The sequence below is a fragment of the Ambystoma mexicanum genome, chromosome 2q (genome assembly GCF_040938575.1).
Source record: "Ambystoma mexicanum isolate Mex_15411 chromosome 2q, UKY_AmexF1_1, whole genome shotgun sequence".
NCBI classification, from domain to species: Eukaryota; Metazoa; Chordata; class Amphibia; order Caudata; family Ambystomatidae; genus Ambystoma; species Ambystoma mexicanum.
This window is the reverse complement of record NC_090924.1, coordinates 888089619-888102793: the sequence shown is the minus strand read 5'-3', so window position 1 is coordinate 888102793 and position 13175 is coordinate 888089619. Positions and strand designations below refer to the sequence as shown.

General features: G+C 42.0%; 1 protein-coding gene across 1 annotated transcript in view; it reads left to right on the top strand.

Moving 5' to 3' along the window:
* Nucleotides 1-13175, top strand: part of GPR158 (G protein-coupled receptor 158) — a 1740927-nt gene that overhangs the window by 765966 nt on the left and 961786 nt on the right. The window contains exon 3 of the mRNA XM_069648157.1: nucleotides 10167-10269. Within this exon, the coding sequence (XP_069504258.1) occupies nucleotides 10167-10269 (103 nt within the window). The remainder of the gene's footprint in view (nucleotides 1-10166; nucleotides 10270-13175) is intronic.

Genomic DNA, 13175 nt, shown 5'->3' with positions numbered 1-13175 from the left:
CCCGACTCAGCACCAACTTGCAGCTGAACCACTGTAACAGCTGTATCTTTAAACCAAAGAGATCCTGCGATTGATGCTGAGAAGGCTGGTTTGACGCCATCGAACCACCAACACCTTTACAAAGGTATCATTGACCGATTATCTGCCCCCTGTTCCATCTTTGGCCGCTAGAATCTGGCAAGGCAATCGTAATTCCTTTTGCAAGCTCAGACTATATACTTTGCAGATTGTGGTCTTTTATTGTCTTTTCTCCCCTGTCCCATTACCCAGAGTGCTGCATTTTTTCTATTGTGTGTTCTTTCTAAAGGGGTGGGTTTTTACAGTGTTTTCTAGTTAGTTATTATTGTTTGATTAAAGTATATATTTTCATGGAACCTTGATTTGTGATTCCTTTATTTTGGACTGTGCTTCGCTGTTTGGGTTGCTACTGAATCACATTCACACACCTCTCAAGAGCATAGCCTTCCTTCAGCCCACGTTACCACAAAAGACAAAGGAGGTATATCTCTTGACTGTGCCTGTTATACCTTTATGATTGGGTTGGCTCTCGGTCTGTAGAAGTGTGAGGGCTGAGTAGGTGCTTTAGTCATGTATAGTAAATAGTATATAGTAGAACCAGGCCCAAATATCCAGCTAAATTCAACACTAAAACTATATTCTAATGCACAGTCAAATTTAAAACATTGACAAAGGCACCTGAATTCAACACAATGGCCCTCATTACGACCCTGGCGGAAATCGCGGTGCAAAATGCACCTTGGAGCACGGCGGAAAGCTGCCGATAGCGCCATGGGGGTTGGCGGATTTTCCGCCCCATTCCGACCTTGGCGGGGCGGTAAATCCCCATCCCCCATTTTACCCTTCCCCATTCCCATTTTTGCCCCATAGGGTATAATGGGAGTGGGGAAGGCGTTAACTACGCCACCTCAAAATACGGTGGCGTAATTAACGACAAGGTCCCGTAGCGCCATGGATTTCTCCGCCCGGAAAAACCAGGCGGAAAACGCTCCATGGCGCTACGGAATCTCGTAGTAGGGCGGACGGGTCCGCCGCGAATAACGCTGGCGTAAACCCACTCCGCCAGGGTCGTAATGAGGCCCAATGGCTATTTTCACAGCACAGCAAGATTTTAAACAGGGGTAAACTACAGAGATCACCTGTATTCAACACAATGGCTAACTTCACAGTGCAGCAAGATTTAAAACAGGGGTAAACTACAGAGATCACCCGGATTCAACACAATGGCAGCAAAGTTAAGTTAAATGGTAATAATAATATAGTGGCATGATTTCAGAAATACAGCGTTGGCTTTTCTCTAAGATCCTGCCACCTTACCTGATTGTTGCAGTAGGGTGGCTTTGCAGGGCACCCAAGGTGAACAAGGCAAACAAGGAGTAGAGGCACCCTTTGCCATTGGCCCTTAGCCAAGTTAGCCCTTAGAGTAGAAACCCTAACATTTAAAGTCCATCCCTAAATTGACTATTGCCTTGTGCCCAGAATTTCACAGAGCTGTCAAATAGTTTTATACGTTTTTGGAATGATTGATGCTTATGACAAAAACAGTGTTAGCACCGATGATGGTGTTAGCCAGAGTGTTTCACAACTGAAAAAAAATGTTTTAGGACCCCGGTCTTACAGGCCGGGGTACTAAGAGCAATAGCTTCACTCGGGCCTGTAACTATGGGGCCTGGGGCATTACCTGAAGCAGTAATGCCCCCCACGCTCGGGGCTTACTGTGCAAATAGTACACTTTTAAACACACAGTAGAATAGTCACAGTACCTGTTTCTTAAAATAAAGCACAGTATTCTGGGCTTTTCTTTAAAGCCTGCACACATGATGACTACAGTAAGGCCACATTCAGATTACCCAGACCTCAGGCAATTCAACACGTGTAATACGGAGAAAGCAGTGCAGCACAGTAAACACGTTGTATATGCCTTTTCAAAGCGTGTCTGATATGTATTTATTTGCAAGTGACCAATGTGTGCGTTTGTGTGTGTGTTTATGCATATTAGAGATGTTAAACCAAACAGCAAGTTGTTTACATAAGTAAAATAAAACAGGCTTGCTTTTAGTTTGTAACGGTGTTGAGAACCTATTTCCATTGTATGTACAACAGTATAATAACATGCAAGGGCTTGAGGAGTCAAGGGAAGTCATTACTTATATTATACCCATGGTAGAATTCATATTGTGGGTTAGTGTTGGCATCGATGTAATTCCAGAAATGAATACATAGGTTTTTCAAACATCTTTGTAAAGTTAATTTCTTTTTCCAATATGATTACTTGGTTTATGGCTGACATTGATGTAAACATTAATCTTCTATAAAGAAGAACACATGCCAAATTAGGGTTAAGAGCAATATTCTTTTGGGCCATTGCATTTAATAGTAATCTAGTGTGTTCAGTTTAAAAGGGAAACAGTCCAAAAATAAGGAACAACGTTGCCATTTACCCGTTATAGGAGAAAATGTATCTAATTTCACCACTCTGATAAAAGTTTGCAGTTGCAATCTTTGGAGAATATGGGTATCCATTTTGCCTGGATCGCGATTTGTGATTTTGGGGTTGGTAAAGAAGTTAATAGCTAACACACAAACTATGAATTTGTTGAATACTAATAAGAAATTACTTTGACACCAATGCCTGCACATAACGGTTTAGTTCTACGTTTGCTTAAAACAAATGATGTAATTGCCTTTGTTCCAAACACATTGATGTAGTGTCACACATAGTATTCAGTTAGTGATACAAATTCATTGGTCTGCTGATGGTGTGTGGTTTATTTACATTTCTCAACTCACTACAAGACAAGTCATTATAAATGACACATACAAAGACATATTTAGTGTGGTGTATTTCCTTTGTCAGCATGATTGTTGGTTTCTATGGGGTTTTAGTGTGTGCTTAACTATGAAATAGTATCAGCCTTTTTTTTGTTATGCTTTGTTTTGGCTAGGGCAATTTCCGTGGTCTAGGCCTGAATCTCTTTTTCTCTGCTTTTTCCTTGGCTAGAACTTTGGCTTTTTAACTCTGTCTTTTCCCTTGTGAGAGATTCTTTCTCCATTTTTCACTTTGGCCATGGCTCCAACCTATTCCCTCTCCCTCTTACTCTTACCAATAGCCTCTGCCTTTATTTTTCCTATCTTGTAATCGACCGAACCCTCTGCCAGTTCATAAGTCACAGCCTCTGCTGTTTGTCTCTGAGGATAAGGAGCCCTGCTCACCTTTTTCTCTTACTGGCACCCTGTGCTAAACTGCCCCTCTCGCACTCTTTTCTTTCTTTTTTTAACCTCTCCTCTTCTGCCTTCTTTCACTCTCCAGGTGTTGCCTTCTTTCCTCTGTCCTCTTGGTTTCTCTTACTCTTCAACATCTTCTGCTCTCCAGTTTTTCTATCTTTTTTCTTTCTTTTCACCTTCCTCCAATCTCTTTCTCTCCGCCTTCTCCAACTCTCTGGGCTTTAATTTCTTCTCTACCTTCTTCCACTCCATGGGGTTTACAGTCTGCCTCCTCCTCACTCCTCTGTTGGTCCTCTCCTCTACTTCACAGTGCTTTCCTCCTTAGCCACCAGTGCTCTAGATCTCTAATAACAACTCACCAATTCCGCGCTGTCCTAGGAGCTGGTTATTATACCGTTCTTACACGTAATAGGTAGCCCCTGACCCACTGGAAAGGACAGGAGCCCTACGTGAGGATATCCAGTGACAAGAATGCTTTTATGTCAACTGCCATTTTGAATTTCTTTTCTGTGTGGAGTTGTGAACTGCTCTGATGGTGATGCTTTCTTTGACTCTATTATCTCCAGACAGAGGACTTCTCTCTCTTTGAGTCTGCTCTGGCTGTCCCCCATGTACTCAGCAGTTTAGTGTGTGCACTGTAAAGTACCTTTGTTGGACTGAGAGTTTGTTAAAAGCTTTCTCCCGTATTCCAAATTCTGAGTGTTCTTCTCCATTTGATTTCAGTGGACACAGAAAGCTCTCCAGATTAGACTTTCTCTCCACCTACTTCTACTCTCTAGTTTTTCTCCTTCTCGCTCCACGTTACCCCTTTTCACCTTCCTCTAATCTCTTTTCTCTTTCTCTCCACTGTCTCCTATTCTCTGGGTTTTGTCTTTCTTTCTACCTCTCTTCGCTCTCTCGGATTTACAACCTGCCCACTCCTCACTCCTATGATGTACATCCCCTCCACTCCACAGACCTTGCCTCCTTTTCCACCAGTTCTCCAGAACTCTAACATCACAAGAATGACCTTTCACTGCTGCCCTGGGAATTGCTTATTATATGGTGCTTAGATTTAATACCTTGCCTGTGAGCTACTGAAAATGTTTGGTGTTCTATCTGAGTATTATCTTTGTCGAGAATGCTTTGTAGCTTAGAGCCTCCAATAGAAATATTTAAATATGTCAGCTGCTATTTAGGATTTTTTTCTGCATTCTCTGGCTACAGGACCTCTTTTGTTCAGGAGTTTGATCTGGCTGTCCCCTGTACTCAGCAGTTTATTGCGTGCAATATAATGTCCTTTTGCTGGACTAGGTCTGTCTGTATTCTATGTTGTGTGTGTGTGTTTCACCAAATACATTTATTGGGGGGTTCACCACAGGTGTCTCTCTTTCTACCCAGGTAAGAAAAACACAGATCCCCTTTCCCTCAAATCTCCCCATAATTTGGGGAAGAAATTATATCCCCTTCTGTATTTGGTGGTTGCACAAGAATGAGTTGTGCTTTTCACTGTCATCTTGGGAGTTACTAGGCAGATAGGGATGTGAGTTCCCCATAAGTGTTCTCTTGAGAATATGAAAGGTTCTTCTGTGGGGTTATTGATTTCCCGATTAGCCTTCCTTCTCTTGGATCTGCAGTTGAGTTTCATTGATCTGCATGTTTTCCATTTGAGAGAGGGGAATTCTGGGAGATGGGGTCCTTATATATTTAATCCTTTAAATTAACCTGGGAAACATGTTGTTGGGATATGTTCTTGAGAGTCCTCCTGGTACTATTGGCTTCGAGGACATGGTAATATCACTCCCCAATCCATGTGATGGTGGACAGGATTTCACTCCATTATACCCAATGGTACAAAAATAATTGTTGAATTTTTTTCTCGTCCAATGGGGCTAGGAAAGCTAAGTATTTGTACACTATTCAGAAGTACCAATACACGAGTCAAGGAATGCAAATAAGTGTTATGTTTCCCAGGGGCCAGCACAGGCTCTGTTTGCTCATACACAATAGGTAAAGGTTGGTTGCACTTTCTTTCTCACCCAAGTTGTACATGAAGTTGATGGGAAGTTGAAGAAAGAGTAGTTAACGGTAGCTGCTCAGGGTGAGCAAATATACAAATTGCTCAAAGAATACATTCTGGGTGAATGGTGTGTGCAGAGCAGGTTTCATGAAGCTTAGTTGTTTTATGTTATGACACATTGATGCCCCGCAAGGAGAGTCTGCCTGTGCAGACCAACCAAGCATTTGAGGTAGTCTATGAAATCGTCATATACATCATGTATGTCCTATTTGATGTTGAATATGAATTGCACACATTTAGGAATGTGCTGAAGAATTTGGATGAACCATTGTGCCTCTGGAGATACATGATCAAATTCATAATTTATCACATGGCTGTCATTTTTGTATAAGTTCAGTCAAGTGAAATGTTAGAATGGACATGGCATTGCATGAAATCGATAGAGATGTAATGCATTTTGTAAGAAAATATTGGAAATGGGAATTACGTATGCACATTGTTTGTGGCACCCCATATGGTAGCAGTCATGTTGCTTTCACTGAGTGATACACAGTACACTTTAATGTTAGAGATGTATGTGAATCTTATCTGCATGATATTTATAATAGCATTTTAAAAGCAGAATTCTACCAGGGAAGAGTGTGTTGAGATTATGGTAGCTAATAATGTCATTTACTGGTGAAACAGCTTTTGGTGCATCATGGAATCAAACCTTGAAACATTCCTTTAATGATGGGTTGAATGAAAGATATGATTGTACTGTAGTACAATGTGTTCATTTTGAGTTGAAGAGGGACTTTGTCTTTTCAAATGTTACTATTATCATACCAGATGCCCAGCACTCTGCTACCAGGCTGAGCCCATACACCATTGTTGGAAAGATGACCTAAGGCAAAAGTGAATTTTGTAGGCAGGATAGAAAGCAAAGGTAGTATTAGACCCCAAATACATTGTGTAGGTGGGGGTTAGGGGCAGGGGTGGGGGGTTAAAACAGTCAAACAATACATTTCAGCTTTGTAGGTGAGGAGTATGCAACATCTATTTTGGGTTCAGGTGCATTTTGTATGTGGAGGAGTAAGCCAAAGCACTCTCATGCCAATTTTGTAGGTGAGAAAATATGCAAAACCAGCCTTAGGCATACCATAATTTGTAGGCAGGGGATCATGCCAAAGCATTCTAGTGAATTTTAAGACAGGAAAGAACAGCAAAGCACCCTCAGACACAAATGAATTAAGGAGACTAGAGAGTGCACCATGGCAGTCTTAGGCACACACACCTTTTGCTAATGCTTATGCTGCTCCTTCCATGTGCACAGGTGATATTTTCCCATATACCACCTAGGGCACGATGGACCTGCCCCAATGTTTTCTGTCCTCAACAAGATGCAGGAAAGCGTCTTGTCAACAAAGGCATATCTTCTTTTTTGTGCTGTGTTGGGATGTCATCGTTTCCAAATTACACATTTCGGGAGCATGGTGCAAGTCCTTTTTTTGTGATTGCATCACTTTAACGGATTGTGGCAATGAAATCTTTCTTGCTAGTATTCAGAATGCACTTAAAAAATATTGGGAAATGATCTACAGTGCATGTGAGTAGGTGTAGAAAAAACAAATCTGAAAATCCCCCTTAAAGAAAAAAGGTTATTTTCAGAGCCACCACTAAAGATTAAATAGCTTACCTTGTGTTTCCTTTCTCTCCCCACCCCCATGAAGTGGACGATCTGTCCACGGACACCATGGTAGTTCACGGACGGCATGTGCCACATCCGGGTCTTTTGAGGATGCCAGGCATGGAAATGGGACTGTGCAGTCCAGAGGTTTAGCTAATCAGGTTTCCTGGGTGTGTTAGACAAGGAGAGAGTGTGGCAGAAGGTCTGTTTGCTGAGAGGAGTGCAGATGGCTATGGCTATGGCGGTGTCTTTCAGGCAGCAGAGTGTGTGGATTTTGGGGAATTTGTGGATCCATTGGTTGCAGGTGTATGCAGAGCAGTGTGGAGTGGCTGAACATCTTGGATTGCATCATGTTGATTTCAAGTAGTATGGAGTGCATGGCATGACGTGGGTGGACTGGCTCCCATCTTGTGTCAATTTGGTCATTGTCCAACATCCGGACATTGTCATTGTTCATTATGGAGGGAACAGTCTAGGTAGGCCATGTAACTGGAATTTCACTGAAGTTTGCAATGAAGGAGACATTTGGAAAAAAGATGGGCATTTTCCAGAAATCCTGACACATTTTTTCTCGCATTGCCCAGAGACAGATGTGGTTGCACTCCAGTTCATTTGCTCTGCAAATGAAGAAAGCAAGGCGCAATGTGAACAAGGCTGTTTGTGCCTTTTTGGAAGATGTGCCAAGACGTCTTTCGATTATGAAAATATAAAATTTGATATTAGCAATATTCTTTGCAGAGATGAAGTACATCTTAATGAGGCTGGCAATCAACTTTTTCTGCCAAATATTCAAATTGATTAAAAACTGTTTTTGTAAATATAGAAAGCATTTTCCAGTTGCACAGACCAGTTTAGTTCAGTAGAATGTTGTTTAGTTTACTTTAAAACTTGAAAAAAACTTCCCAAAATCATAAAATAGCTAGAAAATTGTTTTCAGAGCCACCACTTTCCCATGCAAAAGAGTGTAATATTTTTTACTGCACCACTAGCCACATTTCTGGGATGTCCGCAGACTACCACGCTGTCCGTGGACTTCAGAGGTTGCATAGAGGCCTGCACCTTTTTTTTGGTATTTCTATTTTTAAACTGTGAAAACTGGTATTTTTCGTGTTTTATATTTTTGCTTTTTTTTCACAGGAGGCACAAGGGAGGGGAGGAAGGGTAAGGGAGGTTACGGAAGGGGAACCAACCACAGAGAGTAAGGGGTAGGGGACAGTGTTTCTTATTCTCCCAGACCGCAGCCTCGAAAGCACTTCGAAACTGCTCCCCCTACAGTGAGTGTGTCACAGTACATACATAGCACTGTGACCCTTGAAAGGTAAGGGTCGACTGTGTCATTTACGGCCTGCAAGGCTTCCACAGGGATCCTCTGTCCCACAGGAGTGTCTGTTGTGGTGGCAGGAGCAGATGATGAGGATGTGATAGTGGATGTCAAGCTGCTCGCCCTTTGAAAGGTACGACCTTTCAGACTGCTCCCTTGTATTTCGACCTTAGGTGTCGCTGCATGTATGTGGTCCCGTAGAATGCAGACCTGGTTTTCTGCAATTTAATACAACTTTGCACTCTAACCTTGTATGCACGTGCCGTAGGTACCCCCCCAAAGGTGGTAAAAAACTGCCACATGCCAGATTCACGCTGGGAGCTGGTGAGAGGGATTTCCACGGCCTCATCCTCTTCCTCCTCATGATCCACTTGTGTATCTCCACGCCTGTTCCCCTCTCCAGGCCCTCCAAATGGTGGTGGTGGTCGGACAGTTGCACGACCCATGGATGCCATTCTGTACAGAAGCACAAAAGCAAAAACATCAATATGCCAAATTAGCAGCAGGTGCTCTCTCCTGGACAGCCAGAAACACAATGAGGAGCATCAGGGGGTGTGTCCCTTTTGGGGTGCTGTTACAGACCACGCAACTGTCTGTGGACAGCTTGATTCACAGGCAGGGCTCAAAAAGTTATAAAAAGTTGTCAGAACAACTGAGACATGCTCCAGGATCTCTGCAAGAGTGACATTTCACCTTTAAACACCTTGGATTGGCCAAAAATGTAGTTTTAAACTGTCCGGGGGTATGAACAGTGTCTGTGGATACTCCCGATGTGCAGCGCAGGTGCGGTCACATGATTACATCCCCGGATGACAGACGATAGGACAGCTATCCTGCAGACACCTATTGCGGGGGAGATGGTGTGCGCATGTGTGCCAGTGTCCGTAGGACAGGGTGGGGCCCCCAAACTAATTAAAAGTGCGACACGTGCGGGTGGACTGCTCCGGGCATGCACAGTGTTCGGGGGCATAGCAAGATCAGATGCGCCTGTGTCCAGGTGTCCCCAGGACAGCCAGGGCTGAGTCCGCGAACTAATTAAAAGTGTGACACGACCTTGCGGACACCTCCAGATAGGTGCAGTGTTCGGGGGCACAGCAAGATCAGATGCCAATCAATTAGGAAAGGGATGGGGTAGCAGAATGTAAATCACATATGGGGGTTTTGGGTTTTCTCCAGACTGTTCATGTGAGGAGGAGGCGATTGAGGTGTCATAGTACCATCTTTGATTGAAGGAATTTGATTGGATGATTGGTTGGGACAGGGTGAATTGACACAGGTACAAGTGGGGCAGTGGTATGGAATATTTTCTTTAACAGGATTTTTGACAAATGGCCTTAACTGTACAAAGTTATTGTTTAATTCATCCATTTTTGCAGATAGTTTTAGTAGTTAGTTTTCTGCATTTGGAGTCAGGGGCTGTCTGTGTCCATATTCTTGGTCATGTAATAGTAATTTGCGGCCACTTTCCTCATTTGCTCTATATACTGTTAAAAAGAAAACCATGTTTTAGTGACATGTCAAACAATTTACATCACTTTTTCTGGTTTAAAAATTGTATTCTGTACGATTAGAATTGTTTCCTTCAGTCATCTCATCCAACCATTCCAGAGTGCTAGCCATTTCTGTTTAAAGAAAACAATACTTGCTATTTCTTACAAGTCATGTACATGTCATGTACATATAATAATCATATCATATTGTTTCGTTTTATATTATGTTTTGAATATATTTATGCAGTTACCTGATTTTAAAACAATTTTGAAAGGCCAGCATCAACAATCTTGTTGCACAATATATTGCTTCTATGTGTGAATTAACAATTACATCAATTAAGTACTTTCCATATCTGTAGTATATGCATTTGGATGTGTGCACATGAATGCAAAGGGTCAATTTACAACATATGCGTTAACAGTTTCTATTGTCTGTTACAGTGCATACCAATTAAGGGCCTTGGATTTGTGCTTGGAGCCTACAAATGTGTTTGCAAGCCTGGATTCTACCATCCCAACGTATTTTCAGTGAACAGCTTTCAGAGTAAGTGCCATTTGTATGAGTAAAAATAAATATTGTTAATAATGCATGACCCCTTTCTATCCATGTCAGGGTTATACAGCAAAGTCCCAGAGGCCAGCAACTCTAGGGTTATGTAATCACTGAAGCTTTTTTAGTCCTTTGGTTTGCCATATGTAATTCCCCTGGGAGCCCTGTAAAACTGTGTTTGAGCATGTTTGATTTGTATGTTAATTAAAACATGTTTGAAAAAGTATGCAGTTGCAAGCTCAAGATTAATTAGAATGTTTTTTCCCCAGGTTGGCACTTTGTAGTCATCTCCCACGCATATATATCTGTAAGATACACCACTAATACATCTGTGTATCACACCACGTTGATGTTTACTCAGCCCAGGGCACATTGTGAGGGCTTCAAAATTGTGTTACCCTTCATCGCTTTGATTGTGATAGAATTACACTTTCAGATAACAGTACTGTGGGAAAGCTAGCTTGAAATCAGATATTATTATTTTTTTATTCAAAATTTTGTCCAGCCCTGGCCTTATCCACAGTCTCTGGGAGAGCCTTAAAAGGTTCAAAATGGATGGGGAAAGTCTTGTGACTAAAGTAAATAAGTTTGCTACACATTAGTTCGGCTTGTTTAAATGCAGTGTATGCAAAATCAGTACATACCTGAACGTTACAATGCAAAAGGCAATCAGTAGTTGTTCATGATGCCCTTATTTAGGAGTGCAGTAGGAGAGTTATTGCAAACAATTCATAATATACTTTTAATCGAGTCCACAGATGCACCTGATTTACGCAAATGTGAATATGACAATTTAAGTCCAGCTACAAAAAAAAGACCAAACCTGACAATAAAGTGAGCGTGTGGGGGTTGTACATTGCAGGGGTCAAGTCCTAAAAACAAAAGTGGGGGACTCATCAACAAACACAATGGGATGTGTCTTCGCAGAAAATAGCATTTCAAGGTGAAATCTGCACATTTTATTAAATTGGCTTTGCATAACCACCCAATCTCAAAGATCTGGAGTGCAAAAGTGGTGTTTAAGTAGGCATACACGTGTTACGCCTGCTTTAACAGCACTTTTTTCACTTCAGCGATTTTCACATTTTTTACAGGTGGAGTGGGGGGACGGAGCTGGATTTCCCTCTTCACCTCTCTTTCCCATGCTACCCACCAAAAACCAAATGATTTTAGTTAATTTAGGATCCACTTGGAATGTCATTCCTGTACGATGCTAAAGCATATGATTCCAGTATTGAACCATTGAACAAGTCTCTTGAATGTGTACATTGCAGAGAGACATTCACACTTCCTTGCTTTATAAAGTGCAACAAATGCATGTAATCCTGTTTTTGCCTTCCTATACCTGTTTGTTTTTTACTTGGGCCCAACAAGGCACCTGTTGGTGGGCCCCTTCGTACAATTTAGAGTGGTTATCTAATTTAAATTCTAGCGGGTTACATGTGCACATCGTTCACTGCTTTTCAGTTTCAGTGTAGTGATGGGTACAGAAACCTATAACCCATATGGCCAGTGAACGTTTATGGTGGAGCTTGTGCACTTGACTAAATGGAGACTGCCGAGCCCATGAGCGGAATTATATTTTAACGACCCAATGTGCTAGAGGCCCTTTTAAGTCATGACATATTTTTATATTGTCAATGTGAATCTCTAGGCACTCTTTTTCTGTGCTTCAACCTCATATGATTTGATCATGTTTTCCAGTTCCCTGTTAATGACATGTGATCATCAGGCAGGCACCTTTGCTGTGTTACTCCTTCAGCTGATGGAGCTAGACTGTCCTTGAGGCATAGTGATGGCATGGTTATGGCACGTAAATGCAGAATATGACATCATGAAGGCTCTCTACATTAGTTTGCTAAAGCTCTTTTATCTGACTTAAATCAGGGAATTCATCCCTTGATTTTCAGTTTCTGACATTCTTGCTTGCTGCAAGTCCTCTAAAGCCAAACAGAAGAGTGATGAATGGAACATTTTGAATGAATCATATCCTCTGGCACTGCTCAGGGCAACAACAGACCAGGCCATTGTTTTTCAGCCTACCATGACATTAGCGATGGGGAAAGTTCACATGAAAATCAGGCTTCGTGGCCCCACCCCAAAAGGGGAAGTCCAGCCTGAACTGCTAGATCACATCCCTGCTGCACAAGACAACAAGGAACTCCAGGCATGCTTCATCATAATAGCACATAGTCCTTGAGGTGCAGCTTTAGTTTCTAGGACTGGTAAGCTCTGGACCCATTTCTGGCTATGGAACTTGCACGATGGTGGAAAACGATAGAATTCCTAGGGTATATGTAAGCTTTTAATAACTGCGAAGCTGTCAGATTCTATAGTAATCCACGTGTAACACCTCCCACAATGTGCACATGACGAGATTCATTGTGTGCACGGGGATTTGACAACTTGTTGGACACCTGAAAGATATCAAATGGCAAAGGCAAAAATAAGAGTAGTTTTATATATATATATTCTTCCAGAATAGAGCAAGCGCTTCAGTGTGTCCTTTTTTCTCAGGCATAGCATTCCAATATAAAGCCCCTAAGAAGATAAAGAATTTACTAAGAGCCCTTGAAATACTTAAAGCACAGAACTCCAATGTTGCAGAATATGTTGGCTTCTAGAGAAAAGTGCGAGGTATGCTATTTAAGAACATGGCCAGATGCATGGTGCATGGCCGTAGAGAGCTGTATGCATCCGCATGAATGATTTACAAATAACCCGAGCGTTCACTGAAAGCCAGTGGCGCTGCCTCAGCAGCAGAGATATAAACTCTTGTCTGCGAGCTTTTATTACAATGAAAGCAGCAGCATTCTGTAGGGCTTTATAGACATTGAAGAGTAGACATTGTCAAAGCTTTTGTTGTGCAAGGATATACAGTCAATTTACTTCCAATGGGC